We start from the raw sequence: 22371 nt of genomic DNA on the forward strand, positions 1-22371 counted from the left end.
TCAGGGATTGACAACTAGATAGTTGGTGTGATAAGTGAAAGGAAGGGGTATGGGATGACCAGAGACCACAGACCCTCATTGGGAGATGGTACCAGCAACTGAACAGGAAACACAGGGGAAGGAACAGTGACAATAAAAGGAAAAGTCATTCAAACTGGGACATAATAAATTTGAAGTGCTTGAGGTACCAACAGGCAAGATAGCCAGCAGGATCCTTAAATACTAATCTAACACTTAATAGGGCAGAGCAGGAGATAAAGATTTTAGGATCAACAGCACAGAGATTAGGGCCGCTTAAACAGGGGTGGAGGACATACTCAATTCACAAAATTTAACCTGTACCTTCAGAAGAACAGCTAATAAACAGCAAATACACGTTAAAAATCAAATATAAAATTTTGAATGTAACATTACTCTCTAATTATAAATTAGACTGTGAGTTGCCCACAATGACATTTTCAAATTACTAAAGGGTCAGAGTAAAAAGAGAACTTTTTCTATCAGGCAAATAATATGAACAGATACAAGTTCAGCTTTCTTTTGGGACAAAGAATAATTTTCAAGATTCAGTTTATAAAGTCAATAACATTACCCTCAAAATATTGTAAAAATTTTTACCTTGTGCAGCATTTATTAAAATGTAATTCCTGGGAAGGATTACAAAGGCTAAGTGCATATTGTGATGGTTAAGACTTGGCCCATGGGGGATGCAGCTCTACAAATTCACAAAATGACTTAAGAAATGTGTGTGGAAATTTGTTATATGATAGGCTCACTAGCAAATTCCATTTTTAAAATGTTTCCATTTCAATGAAACCAGAATGACATTTTTTTCCCAAGTACTTTCTCTTTCAAAACCAGAAAATCCTCATCCAAATAGTTGTGACTCACTTAACACATAAGTTCACCAAAATGTTGATTTTAGAAGTTAGTGCATGCTTAAGATGACTTTTTATAAGTCTTCTTTCTTATAAACAGGATGTCACAGTTTGAAAAGAGTAAATTAACTTAATCACAAAAAGGTCTATATTTGGGTAAAATGTTCATCCCACAAGTTTTAGTGGATTCTAAGCCTGGGGAAGGGTGGGATGGGGGATGTTTTCCCATTCTTAATTTCCACTCTTAAGATGAAATACTGGCAGTCAAGTGATCCAGGAAAAGCTAATGTATATAAATAGAAGTATTATCCAACAACTCACAAATTCTTTTCACTTTCTGATATCTAAGATTTATGAATTAATTTTCACATTATTCATTTGATTCAAGAGTCTTAACCAAATTAAAATATCTGTAATGTTAAGATAACTTACTAAAAAGTTATTCGTTTTATTTTTAAATTAGGAAATTTTTTTAAATGTATTGGTTATAAGCATTACTCTTAGTCTAGCACATTCAAGAAACCTGTGCATGGGTCTCTTACTTGTTAAAAACCTAGGGCAATTTCTCTGTCCTGGATTCCCTCCCTATGTGCCCCCTAACCCCATACCAGGCTTTATACTCATGGCAGCTGATTTACAAAATATTCAAACTCTGATGGAGAGAGAAGAGTGAAAGCTAAGACTTACTGATGGCCTACCTAAATGAAATCATGCCGTCCTAAAGCCTCAGGGGGTAGGTGTTGAGGGGAGTTGTATTCTCACTCCTCATATTTCCATTGATTTAGGACAAGACTATTAGCAAGACCATTTAGTCATAGAGTTAAACCATATCTCCAGCTGCCTTTATCAGATGCCTTTTAAGCTGACATTTCAATTGCCATCATTCTTACAGCCCGTTCAGAACTCAGGGGTGAAAGACTGGTACTGGCTCCCTGAAACCCCAATAGTAAATACCCTCATTTTACAATAGAGAAACCATACTCTCAGTAGGTAAAATAACAGTTGTCAGGTTACACAGCAAAGAGGACATCAGAGCTAGAATTCAAAGCCAGGCCTGCCTAGCTTCATTCAGATCACAGGCTCTTTTCATTGAACAAGGCTGTCTATGTCACCTGTGATCTCTGCTGATGTCTGTCCCATCATTTATCCACTATCCATTTTTTGTCCATACTGTATGGTAGACACTTAACCTAGGGCTGGAAACACTAAGTCAAACAAAGTGTTCCTCTTCCCCTCAAGGTTCCTACCTGGAAATCAGGTGGGTCTGAAGGTCAGCACTGTTTCACCAGGAGCCTCCTTACCCTGCTTATGTCCTTATTCCAACAGTTTCCAGAAGTTGGCCCTATTCTGCTCTATAGAACTTGAATATACAATGCCCTCTCCTCCTTAAATTTAATTTTCTTTCTCTTGATGCTGCTGAATCATAGAATATTTATAAAGGAAAAAAAGATATAACCTGGATTTAAAGAATCATCTAGGCATTTTGGACTAAACTTACCAACTCCATGCCCCTCTTCTGGTTTTCTAAAATGTGTATTATAGAATACACATATACACAAATGTGTATACACATACAACTTTGTTCTAAAGAAAATAAAGGTCATTTTTTACATGGGTCTGTAAGTATTTTAGTTTAGATATCAAATATGGATTTCAACTTTTTTTGGTTTGACTTTTTTATTAATGAAAGCTATTCTGTCTTAATGTGATGGGGAAAAACATATTTTGCTTTAGTATATTTTTCTTTTTTTATAGTAAAGCAATTTAACTGAATGAACTGTTGTGTTTTTTTTTTAACATCTTTATTGGAGTATAATTGCTTTACAATGGTGTGTTAGTTTCTGCTTTATAACAAAGTGAATCATCTATACATATACATATACACCCATATCTCTTCCCTCTTGTATCTCCCTCCCTCCCACCCTCCCTATCCCACCCCTCTAGGTGGTCACAAAGCACCAAGCTGATCTCCCTGTGCTATGCGGCTGCTTCCCACTAGCTATCTATTTTACGTTTGGTAGTGTATATATGTACATGCCACTCTCTCACTTTGTCCCAGCTTACCCTTCCCCCTCCCCGGGTCCTCAAGTCCATTCTCTAGCAGGTCTGTGTCTTTATTCCTGTCCTGCCCTAGGTTCTTCAGAACCTTTTTTTTTTTTTAGATTCCATATATGTGTGTTAGCATATGGTATTTGTTTTTCTCTTTCTGACTTACTTCACTCTGTATGACAGACTCTAGGTCCATCCACCTCACTACAAATAACTCAATTTCATTTCTTTTTATGGCCGGGTAATAGTCCATTGTATATATGTGCCACATCTTCTTTACCCATTCATCTGTCAATGGACACTTAGGTTTCTTCCATGTCCTGGCTACTGTAAATAGTGCTGCAGGAACTAACACAACACTGTAAAGCAATTATACTCCAATAAAGATGTTTAAAAAAAAAAAAAAAAGTAGTTGTCCACTTCCTGCTAGGAAGATTAGCAAAGATTAGGTAAAATCTTAGGAAAAAATCTTTTCCTACGATTAGGAAAACTGCCATTAGAAGAATGATGATGGCAGTCTCAGTGATCATAAAGAAAGAAAGATCAACACATTGTTTTGCTCATCCTTTACAAGGATGGAAATCTACAGGATATAGGAGGTACATTATTGTTACCCTTAGAAATTACCATTAAGTCTCAATATAGAGTAATTCAGAGTCTTTTTCATTAAACTTAGTACAATTTACTGCCTGTCTCACCGACTTAACTGTCAATCACTAAATGTTTTCCTTGTCATTTCTTCTCCAAGTGCTTCTACAGTTCTTCTATGTATCCATTCTGAATCCTAGAAGTTAAATAACTTCTTGGTTTTCCCACAGTCCCTAGGACTTCTGAACAGTTTGGGTCAAATCCAATTTAATTAATTACACGATAACTCTCAGTTCTCTGATGAGTTCTCTGAGAGTCACCAGCTGAATCAGGGGGTGACCAGATGCCTTGCAGAATTTTCCCAGATTAACACAGAACCACCAAGAAGAGAAGACAATTTCTTATTTAATTGTTACTCTTGGATTTCAAACATTCTGTCCCATAGGAACAGGAACTAGAGCAATCATTATCGCTAAGTGCTAAGCACAGTATGTATTATAAAATATGTACTCACTAAACAACAGAATGAATGAACATATGAATGATGAATATAAGACATCTCCCTAACAGTCACATAAACCCTCTCTTTTCAATCAAAGCAATTTTTCTGAGCCACTGTGGTGGTGGTGGTACTGACTGTTCTTCAGTTGACCTCACTTCTTTCTCATCAGGTAGTTTCCTTGTTATTTGTTAAATTCCTGGCGAATTTTTGCACAGTGATCAGCTCAATAATAGCAATTTTAATACCTGGCCTTTGACATAGCTGCAAAATTTAGGCCACATCAGGAACTGTTTTCTCCAGGTGTTCTATAAGGACAAATTGTTTGGAACAAAAAAAAACTTGCCATGGCATTTCAATGGAGATTTATATGTTTCATGATAAAATCTATTAAGCAAGCTCTGAGCACTCCATGACTAAATGAGTCATGGCTTTGGTTATAAGAGAAAGCAATAGTTTGGTTACTAAAAACTGCATTTCCACTAATGACTATGAAAACGTAACTCCAAGAAAACATAATTCCTTTTTTAAAATTAATTAATTCACTTATTTTTGGCTGAGTTGGGTCTTTGCTGCTGCGTGCGGGCTTCCCCTAGTTGTGGCAAGTGGGGGCTACTCTTCGTTGCGGTGCACGGGCTTCTTATTGCGGTGGCTTCTCTTGTTGCAGAGCATGGGCTCTAGGTGTGCCAGCTTCAGTAGTTGTGGCTCACGGCCTCTAGAGCACAGGCTCAGTAGTTGTGGCACACGGGCTTAGTTGCTCCACGGCATGGGGGATCTTCCCGGACCAAGGCTCGAACCCATGTCCCCTGCACTGGCAGGCGGATTCTTAACCACTGCACCACCAGGTAAACCCAAAAACTTAATTCTTAATAGAGGTATACAAAAATGTTTTTTCTAAAGTAAAAAAATGTGAAGACAAATGATTCTATAACTGTGAAAACTGTAAAAGTTTAGTAAACATACCAGAAGGGGAATTTTACCTGTTCAAAGTCCCAAATTATATTTTCTATATAGAGGAGCATAAGGCATTAAGCATAAAGCCTGACTAACCCAGTGAGTATTCAAAATTACACGTGAGATGAAGAAAATTTCGTTATTGAACTAAATATACTAAATTTCACTGATCAAAATTCCAAGAAGATATTTTTGGATGGCAAAGTAAATTTATGCTCAGAAAGAAAATGTGTTTTCATAATATCAATCATAAGGGTTGCTTACAATACCTCCAAACTTTTGGCTAAAATTTTTGGTTTTTATTAAAAATGTAGGTAATGTGAGAACACTGCTTTGTGAAACTATATATTTGTATCTGGCTTTCACTCAATCATGTTATCTCTTATGAAATAACCTGGTTTACAAAAAGGAGTGTTTCTAAAGACTTCTTTGGGCAGCTTCTAATCAATGACTCACTGTAATCCTAACAGTATATATATATATGTGTGTGTGTATATATATATTCCTTTATCCTTTTAATGTGCTGTTGGATTCTGTTTGCTAGTATTTTGTTGAGGATTTTTGCATCTATATTCATTAGTGATATTGGTCTGTAATTTTATTTTTTTATAGTATCTTTGTCTGGTTTTGGTATCAGGGTGATGGTGGGTATCAGGGTGATAGAAGGAGTTTGGGAGTGTTCCTTCCTCTGCAATTTTTTGGAAGAGCTTGAGAAGGATAGGTGTTAGCTCTTCTCTAAATGTTTGATAGAATTCACCTGTGAAGCCATCTGGTCCTAGACTTTTGTTTGTTGGAAGATTTTTATCACAGTTTCAATTTCATTACTTGTAATTGGTCTGTTCATATTTTCTATTTCTTCCTGGTTCAGTCTTGGAAGGTTATACCTTTCTAAGAATCTGTCCATTTCTTCCACGTTGTCCATTTTATTGGCACAGAGTTTCTTGTAGTAGTCTGTTAGCATGCTTTGTACTTTTGCGGTGTCTGTTGTAAATTTTCCTTTTTCATTTCTAATTTTTTTGATTTGAGTCCTCTCCTTCTTTCTCTTGATGAGTCTGACTAATGGTTATCAATTTTGTTTATCTTCTCAAAGAACCAGGTTTTAGTTTTATTGATCTTTGCTATTGTTTCTTTGTTTCTATTTCATTTATTTCTGCTCTGATCTTTATGATTTCTTTCCTTCTGCTAACTTTGGGTTTTGTTTGTTCTTCTTTCTCTAGTTCCTTTAGGTGTAAGGTTAGATTGTTTATTTGAGATGTTTCTTGTTTCTTGAGGTAGGCTTGTATAGCTATAAACTTCCCTCTTAGAACTGCTTTTGCTGCATCACATAGGTTTTGGATCATCGTGTTTTCATTGTCATTTGTCTCTAGGTATTTTTTGATTTCCTCTTTGATTTCTTCAGTGATCTCTTGGCTATTTAATAATGTATTGTTTAGCCTCCATGTGTTTGTGTTTTTTATGTTTTTCTCCCTGTAATTCATTTCTAATCTCATAGCATTATGGTCAAAAAAGATTCTTGATATGATTTCAATTTTCTTAAATTTACTGAGGCTTGATTTGTGACCCAAGATGTGATCTATCCTGGAGAACGTTCCATGAGCACTTGAGAAGAAAGTGTAATCTGCTGTTTTTGGATGGAATGTCCTATAAATATCAATTAAATCTATCTCGTCTATTGTGTCATTTAAAGTTTCTGTATCCTTATTAATTTTCTGTTTGGATGATCTGTCCACTGGTGTAAGTGAGGTGTTAAAGTCCCCCACTATTATTGTGTTACTGTCAATTTCCTCTTTTATAGCTGTTAGCAGTTGCCTTATGTATTGAGGTGCTCCTATGTTGGGTGCATATATAATTGTTATATCTTCTTCTTGGATTGATACCTTGATCATTATGTAGTGTCCTTCCTTGTCTCTTGTAACATTTTTTATTTTAAAGTCTATTTTATCTGATATGAGTATTGATACTCCAGCTTTTTTTTTTTTGCAGTATGCAGGCCTCTCACCGCTGTGGCCTCTGCCATCGCTGAGCACAGGCTCCAGACACGGAGGCCCAGCGGCCACGGCTCATGGGCCCAGCCACTCTGCAGCACACGGGACCCGCCGGACCAGGACATGAACCTGTGTTCCCCGCATTGGCAGGTGGACCCTCAACCACTGCGCCACCAGGCAAGCCCCTCCAGCTTTCTTTTGATTTCCATTTACATGGAATATCTTTTTCCATCCCCTCACTTCCAGTCTGTATGTGTCCCTAGGTCTGAAGTGGGTCTCTTCTAGACAGCATATATATGGGTCTTATTTTTGTATCCATTCAGCAAGCCTATGTCTTTTGGTTGGAACATTTAATCCATTCATGTTTAAGGTAATTATCGATATGTATGTTCCTATGACCATTTTCTTAACTGTTTTGGGTTTGTTTTTGTAGGCCCTTTTCTTCTCTTGTGTTTCCCACTTGGAGAAGTTCCTTCAGCATTTGTTGTAGAGCTGGTTTGGTGGTGCTGAATTGTCTTGGCTTTTGCTTGTCTGTAAAGCTTTTGATTTCTCCATCGAATCTGAATGAGATCCTTGCTGCGTAGAGTAATATTGGTTATAGGTTCTTCCCTTTCATCACTTTAAGTATATCATGCCACTCCCTTCTGGCTTGTAGAGTTTCTGCTGAGAAATCAGTTGTTAACCTTATGGGAGTTCCCTTGTATGTTATTTGTCATTTTTCCCTTACTGCTTTCAATCATTTTTCTTTGTCTTTAATTTTTGCCAATTTGATTACTATGTGTCTCATCGTGTATCTCCTTGGGTTTATCCTGTATGGGACTCTCTGTGCTTCCTGGACTTGGGTGGCTATTTCCTTTCCCATGTTAGGGAAGTTTTCAACTATAGTCTCTTCAAATATTTTCTCGGGTCCTTTCTGTGTCTCTTCTCCCCCTGGGACCCCTATAATGTGAATGTTGTTGCGTTAAATGTTGTCCCAGAGGTCCCTTAGGCTGTCTTCATTTATTTTCATTCTTTTTTCTTTATTCTGTTCCGCAGCAGTGAATTCCACCATTCTGTCTTCCAGGTCACTTATACGTTCTTCTGCCTCAGTTATTCCGCTATTGATTCCTTCTAGTGTATTTTTCATTTCAGTTATTGTATTGTTCATCTCTGTCTGTTTGTTCTTTAATTCTTCTAGGTCTTTGTTAAACATTTCTTGCATCTTCTCGATCTTTGCCTCCATTCTTTTTCTGAGGTCCTGGATCATCTTCACTATCATTATTCTGAATTCTTTTTCTGGAAGGTTGCCTATCTCCATTTAGTTGTTTTACTGGGGTTTTTTCTTGTTCTTTTATCTGGTACATAGCCCTCTGCCTTTTCCTCTTGCCTGTCTTTCTGTGAATGTGGTTTATGTTCCACAGCCTGCAGTATTGTAGTTCTTGCTTCTGATGTCTGTCTGCCCTCTCCTAACAGTATATATTAAAGAGGACACTAACTTTGAAAAATAATGTTAAATTGTATTAAATTAGGTAATTATTTGACTTCACTTCTGAAGAATCATCAACTAATTTTTTTTACCGACGTATAAGTGACATATGTAACATTAGTTTCAGGTGTACAATATAGTGATTCAACATTTATATATATTATGAGATGATCACCACAGTAAGTCTAGTTACCATCTGTCACTATTTAAAGTTATAAAATATTAATGACTTTTTTTTTTTTTTTTTTTTTTTTTTTTTTTTGCGGTATGCAGGCCTCTCACTGTTGTGGCCTCTCCCACTGCGGAGCACAGGCTCTGGATGCACAGGCTCAGTGGCCATGGCTCACGGGCCTAGCTGCTCCGTGGCATGTGGGATCTTCCCGGCCCGGGGCACGAACCCGTGTCCCCTGCATCGGCAGGCGGACTCTCAACCACTGCACCACCAGGGAAGCTCCCCTAGTAATTTTTTTAAAGCATGGATTTAGAAGACTAGTTTTAAAAGCAAGCCTAAATAAGTAGAACTCAATCTTTCACACACTTCCATATAATTAATATAGCTTCTTAGATTTTAATGACGAAGGGCTGATCTAGCTCTCAGCCTATAATAGCAAGCATGATTTAACAATTTATCAAGTCAGACTTATCAAATAAAAAATGACAAAAGTTAAGAAACAAAACATAGGAAGCCAGCAGTAAATTGTCAAATATAACTTTTACCATTAACTTTAACTTACCTCTACAAATTTGACTATAAATTATTATAGGCATTGCTAAAATCAAGTAAATGAACTTTGCTAAATAGTTTACTTTCTCTTCTCACCTATTTGTGAACCACAGTTAGCAATAGGGGGTCTGTTTATTCATATGTAAAATAAAAGTGCTCCAGTGGACCTGTGGCTCCCAGGCCTTTTTTAGCTCTAGAACACTGAGCACTGGTAAAAGAACAAAAAGGGCCATCAGGAAGGAGTACATAAGAATTACTAAGGTAACCAACCAGCCAGTAAACCATATCCATTGCATAAATATAAATATAAAATTAAAATTTGCTGGGAGAGCTCTTCCTGCCAAAAAACTACTAAATGTTGAATTCTTATGTTCAGTCACATATGCAGAGAAACCTGAACGCTTGTACCTATTTGTCTTTACAAATTTGTCTCTAAATGCTTTTGATCCAATATTGCCAACAGTGAAAAGGATTTGCTCATGCAAATGTAAATTTATAGTTATTTATGAGTTAGAAATCTATTATGCTCTAATACATGATATCATGAACATTATGACATATAAAAATAAAAAGTAAGAAATGAGGTTTAAAAATACAAAGCAACAAGGGTTGTCCTGTTTTCTTCGTATGGCAGAAGGTCTACCTGCATGGATTGTCTTGCCCATCCCCTGGGGATGAGCACACTGCTTCAGAGTTCTGGTCTAAACTACCACATCATCACTTGCTGCTTTTGAGATGCTCCTCATAATTACACCAAGGTTACAACCTGTGTCCTAAACATTTATATATCACTTTCCAAAATTTACTCCTTTTCCTTTAATAACACCACAGTTTGAAGAATATGTTTTTTAATTTGTCTTCAAAGAAGTTCAGCAGTGTAACTGAACTCTAATCCCATTCAGAGTAGGGTTTGCAGGCTTGAGAATGTCATCAGACAATGAGTGTCTATTATGGGAAGTACATCTCTCTTTTCTTTGGAGATTTATAGCCTAATAGAAAGATGAGAAAGTTCAAGCTAGAGCAGTGCCTCTTGCTTTTTCCTGGCAAAAATATCAAAATTAAGTGAGAATACTATCTGTCAGGACATCTAATAATAAGAGAGAAAGTTCTAAAAAATAAACAACTGATATTTCCCAGATAGGGTTACAAGTCGTCTTAACTTAGTGGCTAATTTTTACTTTATTGTCACCCAGAGGGAAAGACTATTTTTATGTACTCTACTTAACTGTAAGAGGCAGTTATTTTCTAAGATCCTTAAAAAAAAAAACAACCTCATAATTTTTGTTTTTCCAAAGACTCTTGCAAAGGGCATGCATTTCCTAGCCAGCCTTTGCCACATCTGCCCCCTTGGCCACATTTTCATTCCAAAAATGCTCCCTGGCCACAGAGATCTAGCATGTAAAGACTATCGTACCAAGAATAGGGTTCTACAGTTTCACAAAGACCAAAACAGCTACAAAATGCATAAATTAATGAGAGAAAGATGAGTCAACAAAAGTGGTATCCATCTACTTCTCTAATTTTCTCAGCATTTGTCGCTTTGAACACATCAAATTCCTTTGCAAGTTATTAGCAAAGTGTATTTCTACCATTTTTCATTATTCCTCTGTAAACCACAAATACAATTAAAATAATGGGTTTAAAGAGGGGTATAATAAAAATAAATTCCTAGTAATAATAAAGATGTTCATTAGACTACACTTAATGCCATGCAAATATTTTGTTTCCCTGTTCCCCTACAGTACTGTGACCATGACTCTGTATTCAGGGTGCCTACTGATATACAAGATGTTTTCATTGAACTTAACTGCTCAGGCAGCTGAGAGTGGCTACTAATAGACTCACATAATCTAACCAGTGTCAGACTGTGGATCTCCTAAAAGAAATTAAAAAAGAAATTTTTTTTCTTCTTCTACAAAACCATAAGTAAAACTATTTGTTCATCTTTTTCTAAGCCAGTTTATACTGTGGTCAAAAATAAACACTATTTTAAGATTCCACCCACTTTTTTTTAATTTATAATTTTTGGTTTTTTAGAGAGTCTCAGATTATGAGGGTCACACACTAGACTGACACATATTTAAAATAACATGCACTGTATTATATCATTGAAATTTGCTAAGATAGAAGAACTTAAATGTTCTCACTAAACAAACAAATAAATGAATAAAGTGAGGTAAGGGATGTATTAATTAGCTAGATCCTTTCACAATGTATATGTATATGAAAACACCACAGTGTGCAATTTAAATATCTTACAATTTTGTTTGTCAACTGTACCTCAATAAAGCTGAAAAATAAATACATTAATAAATAAACATACCTATGCATTACCATAAAACATTAAAAATTAAACTGAATACAATAACATGTGTAATACAAGGCTGTTGGCCTGAAAATGGAAGACTCATCACCTAATACCTATATATTCCACAGTAATTATAAGACCTTGTTAATCATATTTATAAAGTGGTACAACAGCCTAAGATTAACATGCCACAGTATAAATTTTGTTATCATCACTGTGTCTCACTTTCTGCTACATTAAAGCACTTTCAACTTCTACTTAAGCGAATTATATCTATGCCGTCAATGAAAGGTAGAAAAATGGGTATTTTAGGACAGAAGCTCATGGTCCTACATGGAGCTGAAAATCTCTGAGATTCTTCTCTCTGCATTTTGCTAATTAGAAAACTAAAAAAATCTCCATCAGCATGATGTACCCTCCTTTCTCAGGGCCTCCATCCAGCACAGAGATGTGTATGTAGTGTTTCTGACCAAAAGCAAAGCTTTGCTTGTAAAAATATCCCCATCTTCAAGGGTATTATACATTCCCCAGAAAGAAGGGCTTTGCCAGGTTAAACTGTAATTAACAAATAATAAAAACAGATGCCTTCTCTGAGATTTTTATAAAATTATACAACATATTTTCTTTTCTGATAATATTTAAGTAAGAAGTTTGAGTCAAGAAAGAACAGTAAACAACCAGAAAGTATTAAACCCTCAAAACTGAATTAGCCTAGTGAGTTTATTCTGGGAAGTTTAATAGCACATTTCTACTATAATGTTTAATAGCATGTTTTTCTAACACTTCAAACTCTTTTTTTTTTTTTTAAAAGAATGGTTTAGATTTTCAGGAGCTGGTCAAACTGATTCATGTTAGAGCATTATTATATCACCTTTACCACTATTACCACAATTTGTTTAAAATTGGAGTTAGAACAGTAATAATAATTGGATAACATAACCAGAAAAGAGAGAGGTGAAATGACAGGAATGTAAGACCTAAGAGACAACAATAAAGCAAATAGCAACTGAATAACATATATAGAGGAGGAAAAATTTTTTTTAAATCATCTATTTAAAAATGTGGACAAAATATTAAAAAGGTCAGAACACTGACATTAGAATTGAAAATTAAAGGAGAGAAATATCTTAGAGAAGACGGTTTTAAGTAGCTAAGAACATCTTCTAAAGTTTGCACGTGTTTCTAGAACTAAAGCATAAGACAGTGATGTCACCAAGATGGTGACATAGCTTGTGCCTGACTTTGCTCCCCGTCATGAGAAGAACAACTAACAACTATTCGAGGACAAGACACCACTGAGAGAATCCTAGGACATGGAAGTGAGGCTGAAGCACCCTCAGCACCCCAGAGATCAAGCCAGACTGCATTAGAAGAATGGATGTTACCTGAACCTATTATGGTAATCATTTCATTTCATGATCAAACCATCCTGCTGTACACCTTAAACCTATGCAGTGATGTATGTCAATTATTTCTCAATAAGACTGGGGAAAAAAACCCTAAGACATGAAAAGGCCTAGTAAAAAGAGCAAAGATGGTTTAAACTTGAATTCTTGTACCACTAAAAAATAAATAAATAAGATGCAGATAAATGTTTTCTGAAATTAGGGTGGGACTATAAATTCTGAACAACCAGCAATTTAAATTTCTTTCATAGAATGAAAAATAAATATTCAACTGTACTTTTTTGCTTACCTTCACTGTCACGGAATGACTCCCCCCCCCTTTTTTTTTTTTGGCTCTGTCACTGTTATGGATGAAATTGCATCTTCCAAAAATATGGGTCGAAGTACCTGGTACCTTGGAACATGACCTTATTTGGAAATAAGGCCCTTGCAGATGTAATTAGTTAAGATGAATTCATACTGGAGTAGAGTGGGCTTTTAATTCAATATGACTGGTGTCTTTATAAGAAGAGGGAAATTTGGGCACAGTGACAGGAACACAGGGAGAATGCCATGTGATGACAGAAGCAGAGATGGGAATGACGCAGATGCAAGCCAAGGACCAGCAAGGACTGATGGTCTCCTCCTCCAGAAGCTGGGAAGAAGCAATGAAGGATTCTACCTGTCTCAGAAGGATCCTGCCCCTGCTGGCATCTTGATTTTGAACTTCTATGAGAGAATGACTTTCTTTTGTTTAAAGCCACCCAGTTTGTGGTACTTTGTTATGACAGCCCTGGGAAACAAAGACAGTCACTGTGTTGTCCTGCAAACCCAAGAGAAAAGTCTAACTAAAGGAGAAGGGTCAGGAGAGCAGTATCAGTACCAGCAAAAACTTACCTGCAACGTAGTCGCCAAAGCCAATGGTTGTTAAAGTTATAACCACAAAATAAATGGCGTCCAGGGCACTCCAGCCTTCTATGTGCTTGAATATGATCGCAGGCAGAGCAACAAAGAGTACACAGCCAAACAGTATAAATATGATTGTTGAGATGATTCGAATCTTGGTTTGACTAACATTCCACTTCTAAGGATGAGAGAGAGAGAGAGGGAGAAATCGACTGAGATAGATTATCAATGTACCTGTGAAGTTGACCTATATATCAATACACTGTTATCAGCAAATTAGTAAATGAGGATGGTATTTTATTCCCTCCTATAATTAATTTTAATTGTATTTGCTTACAAATATTGGGTATAACATGAATAACTGAAAACAACCAATGCTAATAATGATGCTGCTCTACCCTTACCTAGCTTTACAACAGGTAAATTACTTTCTAAAGTAAATTACATTTGCTCTGAGAATAAAATTTCAGACTTACATTGTTCTTTGTTTACCTGAACTACTTTTGAAATATTTCTATTCTATAGGCATACAACTCATTGCATGCCAAAGATAATCTAGAAATATATGAAATGGAGAAAACTGAACCATGAATTAAATATCTACTGTTGATAATTGATAAAATTATTAATTTCATGAAGACTTTTCCCTCTCACTCCTACCACATTTTCCTATCATTCTTCAATTGGTTAAAGTGAAATACTAACAGACTTACAAAGTCCACAGTTGATTCCCATGTGAACCAGATGAACTACCTCTCTGTTCTATGGCCTTAAGCTGTACAACTAAATATACCAGACATGATATGTAGGCAAGGATAAGTCTTCAGCACCCCTAAGCTACAGCTGCCCTCAGAGGACCCATGTTTTTTCACTCCTTCCCTTCTCAGAAATCTCTACAGCATAACATAGTAAGTGAAGTATGTACATACAGCCATTTATCTCCATATCTCTTTTTGTTGTTATCACTATATATTTTCGTCTCCCTGGATCTGTCTTATCTACCAAGACAATTATACGTCACATCCCCACCATATAAAAATCACTGAATTTTAGAGCTTGAACATTTTCTAGAGATAAAGATCTATAAAACCAGCAAATGGAAAGTGGAAATAAAAGTTTCTCTAGTCTATCACCCTTATCATATACATGAGAGTTAAATGAATTCATGTTTGTAAAGTTCTCAGAACAGAGCTTAGTACTAAATGTTGAATCTTGACTACTGGGATGTATTCACTACCACAGCATGGGAATTATTTTATGCACTGATGTGGATACAGCATGAAAAACATTCTCCAGCATCCTGTAGTCACTCAAATATCTGTTGAATGAATGAATGAAGAACAATTCAGCATTATCAAGTTCATGCCACTAACCTTCCCTCTAAGTTAATGTAATACAAGATACTTTTAATATCAATATAAGAAAAGTATAACACCAAAAAAGGATAAAACAACTAGTTGGGAAGAACCATGCCTTCTTTACTCTAACGTAAAAATATTTGAGAATGAACTTTGAACTTAATATGAAACATATCTAATGCTAAAACTGGAATTATAATTTAAATTGAAAAACTAATACTCAGTGGTCTTATTTCATCAAGAGAGTTACTTTGTCGAATTTTTTATGAAAAGATAAATTATTGAATAATAAATAAAATGTATTGTAATAGCAGTGACAGTACTAACAAACCATTTATAATCTCACTCTCTAACACAATTATTTTCTTTATTCATAATTTTTTTTCAAGAATAGACGCTTGTCATCATGATATTATTTTTCACTTAAAATCTAATTAGAGCATTTTCATTTTATTTTATTTTTTCTATTGGATATACCCATGAACATCTTCATGTGTATTGCTTTTGGTTCTACTAAATTACATCCCTTAGTTAAATCTCTATCAATAACATTACTAACTTAAGTTATATGATCCCCTTTATCGTGTTTGCTATGTATTATTTGATCCTTCACAAAAGGGCTATTTGAAGTTTACTAGCTATGTTAGGCTTTCACTTATAATATCTCTAACTCTCAGAGTAATGCCTCATCATCAGTATCATTATTCACATTATATAAGTGGCAAAATGGAGATTTAAGGGTAAAATAACTAGCTTAAGTGAATATAGCTAGGAGATAATACATCTGAAATTTGAACCCAGGACTGTCAGATTTCTACTTCTTTTCCATATATTTTGCTTTTTCTCATTCATTAATGTATTCATTTGAAGAAGTATAAAAATAACTATACAGTGAGTTACTTACAAATAGAGGTACATATAAATTGTTATAGAAAACCCAGTAACTGAACGTCTAACTGTATCTGAGGTGAATAGAAAAGTTATAATATTGTTAAAATTTAAATGATTAACATATATAGTTAAAAGGCTACTGTACTCACAATAAATGTATCTTCCACTTTTGCAATTCCTTTTCCAAATATGGTTCCTAGTTGATCTCCAACTCCAGCCAACAGAAAACCAAAGAGGGGAATTCCCAGTAAGGCATAGATGATACAGAATATTTTTCCCCCTTCTGTGCGTGGTGAGATGTTTCCAAATCCTAAAAAACACACAGAAGAAGAAGAATTCAGATGTTTATAAATGAGTAATAGTTTAAAACATATGACCTCAAGATTGATTCAGAAATTCCCAAGTATTATATCAATCCTAGATTTCAACTAATTAAGAATTGCTTTATACCACATAAGCTTTTAATGTAAAATCCTCTTATAAACAAATATTTTAACAATGTACAAAATATAGCTAGTGTTCCAATTAAACTAGATGATGAAAACTGAGGGAATAACACATGTAATAAAGTCAATGTTTTCATTAAAGTTACCTCCACCTCTCTATACTGCTAATCCTGTTGACTGCAAAGTTTTTGTTGCCATTTACTAAGAGTGTACTGCCTTCATTTAAGAGTATTCAAATATGCTTAAATTATTTAAAGTTTAATAACAACTTTTAAATTTTGTTTCCATTCAAGTACCTACAAAAAAGCAATAAATAAAAACTTGAAATTACCAAACCTTGTTAAAGTTCTAAGGATTCTGAAGGCTTTTCAATTTTGTGCAAGGACGGTTCTACTTGTTATGATTAAATCAGCTCAACTTTATTCCCCTCCTTTTTAAGAACAAAAGCAATGTCTACAAACATGTTTGAGGTAAAGAATGCATGTTCTCTAGAAGTACATAGAGTATCTTTTTTGATATGTAATCCTCTCATTGTCTTTCACATTAAATTAATCTGGAATTTTAGTTTTAATTTCCTCTTTTACTCAAGAATGTGGATCGGGATTTTAAGATTGGCATTTTGTTGCTACTTTCTAGTTTTACGACTATAACTGTTAAAGAGTATGGCCTGTATGATTTTTACTTTTGGGAATCTATTGAGATTTTCTTTGTGGCTTTATAATGGCCAATTATATTTTTTGTTTGTTTTATTTGTTTCATTGTTGTTTGAAAATAATCTGGATGTTCTATTTGTTGGAAAAAAAAAAGGGTATATATTATCAAAGGGATTCATATCATCCCCCAAAATCCAGTCCTAATGTGGTTCCCTCACAAAACTTGCCCTGGGGGAAGAGAGGATGGGCTAATATTTGGTCATTTTAGCTCATCCATTTTTCTCCCCATAATATTTCCATCTGTCTCTTCTTCCTATTCAGTCAATTTGCTATTCATTGCTAGTCAATTCATCTATTGAGGGTTGTGGGTTTTTTTCAAATGTATTTAATTTTCAAGAACTTTGCCTGTTTTCATTAGTCGGTTCTTATGCCATGAAAATAACAATTACATTCATTTCTTTGTTTTAACAATGTTGTACCATAAATTAACTCTATTCATTGAGAGAAATCCTATACTTCCTTCCTTTAGATGACTTTCTTCAAGTGTCTGAGAATTCCTGGTCATATTTTCATACTTGTAAGCACAGTATAATAGTAGTTTGGTTAGTTTTTGTGGCTGAAATCTATTTCCCAGCCTCAGTGAGAATCGTGGTTGATCTGGTGGTGCATGTAAGATTCTCTTCAAAGGAGTGTGGTTCAAGTAGTGTTGGCTGGAAAGAAGGGGGCTGGCATCTGATTGGCCTTTCACATAGATGTGCACCTCACAGAACTTGATAGCAAGGTTTCCTAATTCCTCATGGCAGCCTCCAGTTCACAGCTGCCTTTCTGCTTCTCAGACCTGCTGACTGCTTGGGGAACATGACGTAAGCTGTCTACACATTTAACTCATTTACCTTCCATCTGCTCTTATCTACTAATGCCTTGGAACACTGAACATCAGGGCAATATGTACAAAGGTCCATCCAGGGCAAGTGTGAAAAAGGCCGAGAAGTCTCGTATCAAGGTAACTTGAAGAAGAAAAAGCCCATCACAAGGGTTAGACACAATGCTTAAACCGGACTATTTGGGACGGTGCACCATTTATGTACACTATCCAAGATGGAACTCAACAAGTTCAACCCTGTCCTCTATTCTAGCATCAATAAGCAGAATACCAATAACAAGAGAGCCTTGCTAAATCAGCAGTGCGGACTGTTTTGACCTGGGTTCTCTGATTATTACAGAGAGTCCTGCTAAGATCCAACACTATTTTATTGCCTCTCCAGATGAATAACCATGTGACCTGAAGTAGGGCAGGCATCTGAGTTATCCCATACCATCCCATTTTCTCTTCTTGCATAAGAGGACTTCAAAGTTATATCCATAAGAAGTAACCTACCTCCAGAAAGGGTCAAGGATCAAAAAGAAAAGATACAATGTTTTTTTTTAATACTGACTGTGGCATTGCTATAAATAGGCTCTGCAGTTTGTTTAAAAAATAAAAGCCTAAGTATCAGAGGGCTCAATTTGATCTGCCCCACACAAGTTAAAAGGGCACAGGAAAAAAGGGCTCCAACTTTTCATCCATCACTGACGCAGATTCGGCCCAGAAGCCACTGGAACATCTTCAGAAAAGGGGACAGAGGATTTCCTCAGAAAGTCTGTTTAGATCACAAATGAAATGGCCCCAAATCCAAAGAATTCTAGATGTAAGGAAAGCCAATCACCTTTCACTGATCAAAAAACAGAAACCAGTTCCTTGTGGCATCTCTGTACTTCCTCTTTATCATCTCCAAAGTTAGCAGAAGGGAGAATGAAGGGAGTAGGGTTGAAGGATCCTGATATGATTCTTCTCTGAGTCTCTTCCTGCTTCACCTTCTAAATGTTTCTCTTGACACCGTTACGCTGAGCTCTCCAGCTGAATCTGTGCCTCAGAGGTGGCTGCCCTCACACAGTCACCCAGTGCACACACACAAAGTCACCTAGCCATTTTCTGACATAAAGGGCATGCCAATGACACCCTAAACATCTGCCGAGGTGACAGGATCATGTGGTTGTTCAGGGGATGTTCCTCACGTTTTCTCCTCTTCCCTGCAGAAAATAAGAGTGGTCTCCTCTCCACGCATACACCACAGGGTCTAACCCAAGAACAGACCCTGGTTAAATGACTTGATATTATTAATGGACTTACAAAAAGTATCCATTGACGCTAAGCAATACAGTATGCCAAGCTTTTAAACTATTAATCTTAGTGGTTGTCTGGACTTCCTGACCCTTCCCCGTGGTTAGTCAGCAGCACCTTCCTTGCCTCAGGGTGAAACAGACTGCTTTGGCAAGAAGAAAATGGAAAAGAAACAATATTTAAATTTTGTTTTCTTTTAACTCCTAAATTAAGGTGTTCACACTCAAAATGCTTTGCCTGAGGAGAGCAGCTGTCAGTTTATAGCATCACATATGCTTGGCAAGAAAGTTATAAGAGCGGCAGTCAATCCAGCTTCCAAAGAGCTTAAGGGAACAGACAAGACTGAAGATTGATGGGGCCTGACCTTGGAGGAGGCGGGGTGAGGCAGAAACCAGAGGATAGGACCTGGGAGGAGGAGGGCGTTTCAAAGATACCCTGAAGCTGTCTTGAGCGATCGGTGGTTAAATTCTCAGGAATTCTGCAAGTCAGCTGACTTCACATTGATAGTATGAAATCAACTGTAGTAGGAATACTACACCTCAGAAATTGGCAAGCACTACAGTTTAGGGCTCCCCCCCACCCCCCAGCTACCTAATATTGACCAATACACTACAGAATAAGACAGAGTCAAATTTGAGAGACCGTACATAGTCTGTGCTAGACATCTGGATGGAAGCCTGTAGGCTAACCCCTGACATTTATATAAATAAAGCACCAGAATAGCTATCATCTCGTCTTCACATCACTTTAAGGGAAGGACTTTCCGCAGAAAGCTATTGCAGGTCCACTGTAAGTGGATTACCTAGCAGGAGGCCCATATATGTCACCCCATGTGAACAGCCCCAAGTGGACAGGTCACTTTTCTGGCAGAATTTATTAATACTACAAATAAATAATACCCCTTCAAACACTGTGCACACTTGCAATTATTTAATTATTTGCAACAATTGATTTAATACCTTATTCCTCACTTAACTAGGAGTCCCATGAGTGTAGAGACTGATTTATTGTTTACTTATATGTTGTTAAAACTATAATTCCAAAACCTTACTGGCTTATTAACTAGTGCATTAATTGACAATAAATATTTCTTGACTGGTTGACTGACATATAAACCTAAAAAATTCACAAAACTTTAGAAAGAGGGTAGAGAAAAATAAAAGCATACAGAGAAATACAATGTTTCTGTATGAGAACTCATAAAAAAACTAAATTTCTCTCCCACTAGTTACTAAATTTACTATCTTTGCCATCAAAATTCCATAGTTTTTAAAATTTTTACAACCTAATGAAATGAAACCTTGTGATCCTAAAATTCATCTGGGATAAAATTAACAATAAGTCAATAAATATTTAAAAGCATGACTAATATGAGGCAAAATTTACTTCCAAATTAAAACTACATTGTCTATAGTTTTATTAATTAAAACTATGTGGAAAATTAATGAACGAAAACAACAGAAAGCATAGAAAAGACCCAGCATATAACTGAATGTACTGTTTGCTAAACATGACATTTCATATCAATGTAGAGTTAGAAAATCAATCAGAATTGATTATTAAGTAAACAATGATGGGGTAAATAGTAAGCCACTTAGAAATAAATTATGTCCTTGCCTCATGGTATACACTAAATATTACCAGATAGATTAAATAATCAAATATGAAGAAAACGTGACCATAAAATATACATGAAAGGACAGGAGAATGATTCTCTAAATATAACTCCTAGGGCAGAACCATAAAGAAATGAAGAATAAATACAACTACACAACAATATAACGATGCTGTATGTCAAAAGAAGAACACAAATTCTATGTAGAGGCAAAGTGTTTTTACCGAGAGGCAGTGCAGAAAAGACCCAATCGCCTCCGCTACTGGTCCTACCAGGGCTCTTCTTGACCAAACAGGCAAACTTTCACTTCACTTTCAGGGCTGAAGTTGTCCTGAACCTAACATGTCTGCATTTGTGATCTGCAATGTTCAAATTCAAACTTCTGCCTTTCGTCTCCAGCCTTAATATGTAGACCTTGGGTTGTTACTTACAAATATACCTGTTACTGGGAAATATCATATATCCATAACGATACATTGATAAACCCCAAATACATTATTGGTTATGAGTACTTGGAATATTTACTGAAAGACTGTCAAGTGGCCAACTTTCACAAACAAGTTCACTTCTATTGAAAAACGTCAGACTAAACTTGTAATAAGCAACACTATTGGATAATAGCAGCTTTTCTACCCTCTGCCTCAGACTGCCTGAAATTAAGTAACATAGTTAAACTGTTTAGACTTGTTGGCTGCAGCTACATACTCTAGATTTAAGAGCACTATTTGACTAATAGGCAGTTCATGCAGATCTTTAATCTCTTAGCCAGCTTCCAATGTAGAAACAGTAGTTTATGATTAATTTATTGACAACAGCAAGGATAAAAGCAACAATAAATTGAAATTGCATTCATATAGTTCATTCTAAAGTTAAACCCAGCTTAAAATACACATCTAAGTAATTCTGACCAAAAATTTAGGAAGTAGGTTCTATTACCCCAATCTCACAGAGAAGAAATTTAGATAAGAAAAAATGCATTACTATTATTTTACTTTTGAGCAATTTTATATCATAAGGTAGCAAGCTCTACACAGAAAAGAAATCAAATATCACCACAGCAATAAGTATGATTTAATTCTGTTAGAAGAAAAAGTATTCAATAAATATTACATGCCAAACACTGTGTAAGATACTGCAGACACAAAGATGAAGAAAGCACTGCTTCAAAAAATTCCAAGTTCTTAATAAAATCAACTAAATACGATATCTAACAACTTTTCTTTAAACATTAATGAAGGTACACAAATAGACAAAGATTTGCTACACTGAAAACCAAAAATAGCAATGTGTGTGTGAGGAATACTCCCATTAAAACACTGCACTTGGGCTTCCCTGGTGGCGCAGTGGTTGAGAGTCCGCCTGCCGATGCAGGAGACAAGAGTTCGTGCCCCGGTCCGGGAAGATCCCACATGCCGCGGGGCGGCTGGGCCCCTGAGCCATGGCTGCTGGGCCTGCGCGTCCGGAGCCTGTGCTCCGCAACGGGAGAGGCCACAACAGTGAGTGGCC

At 36.0% G+C, this 22371-nt stretch overlaps 1 protein-coding gene across 3 annotated transcripts in view; it reads right to left on the reverse strand.

Moving 5' to 3' along the window:
* KCNK2 (potassium two pore domain channel subfamily K member 2) overlaps positions 1 to 22371 on the reverse strand; it is a 239424-nt gene that overhangs the window by 71453 nt on the left and 145600 nt on the right. For all 3 annotated transcript variants that reach the window (XM_007451285.1, XM_007451287.1, XM_007451286.1), the window contains exons 4-5: positions 16140 to 16300; positions 13733 to 13919 (exon numbers count right to left, since the gene is read on the reverse strand). In XM_007451285.1, coding sequence (XP_007451347.1) covers positions 13733 to 13919; positions 16140 to 16300 — 348 coding nt within the window. The remainder of the gene's footprint in view (positions 1 to 13732; positions 13920 to 16139; positions 16301 to 22371) is intronic.

This window comes from Lipotes vexillifer, unplaced genomic scaffold, assembly GCF_000442215.2.
Source record: "Lipotes vexillifer unplaced genomic scaffold, Lipotes_vexillifer_v1.1 scaffold570, whole genome shotgun sequence".
Lineage (NCBI taxonomy): Eukaryota > Metazoa > Chordata > Mammalia > Artiodactyla > Lipotidae > Lipotes > Lipotes vexillifer.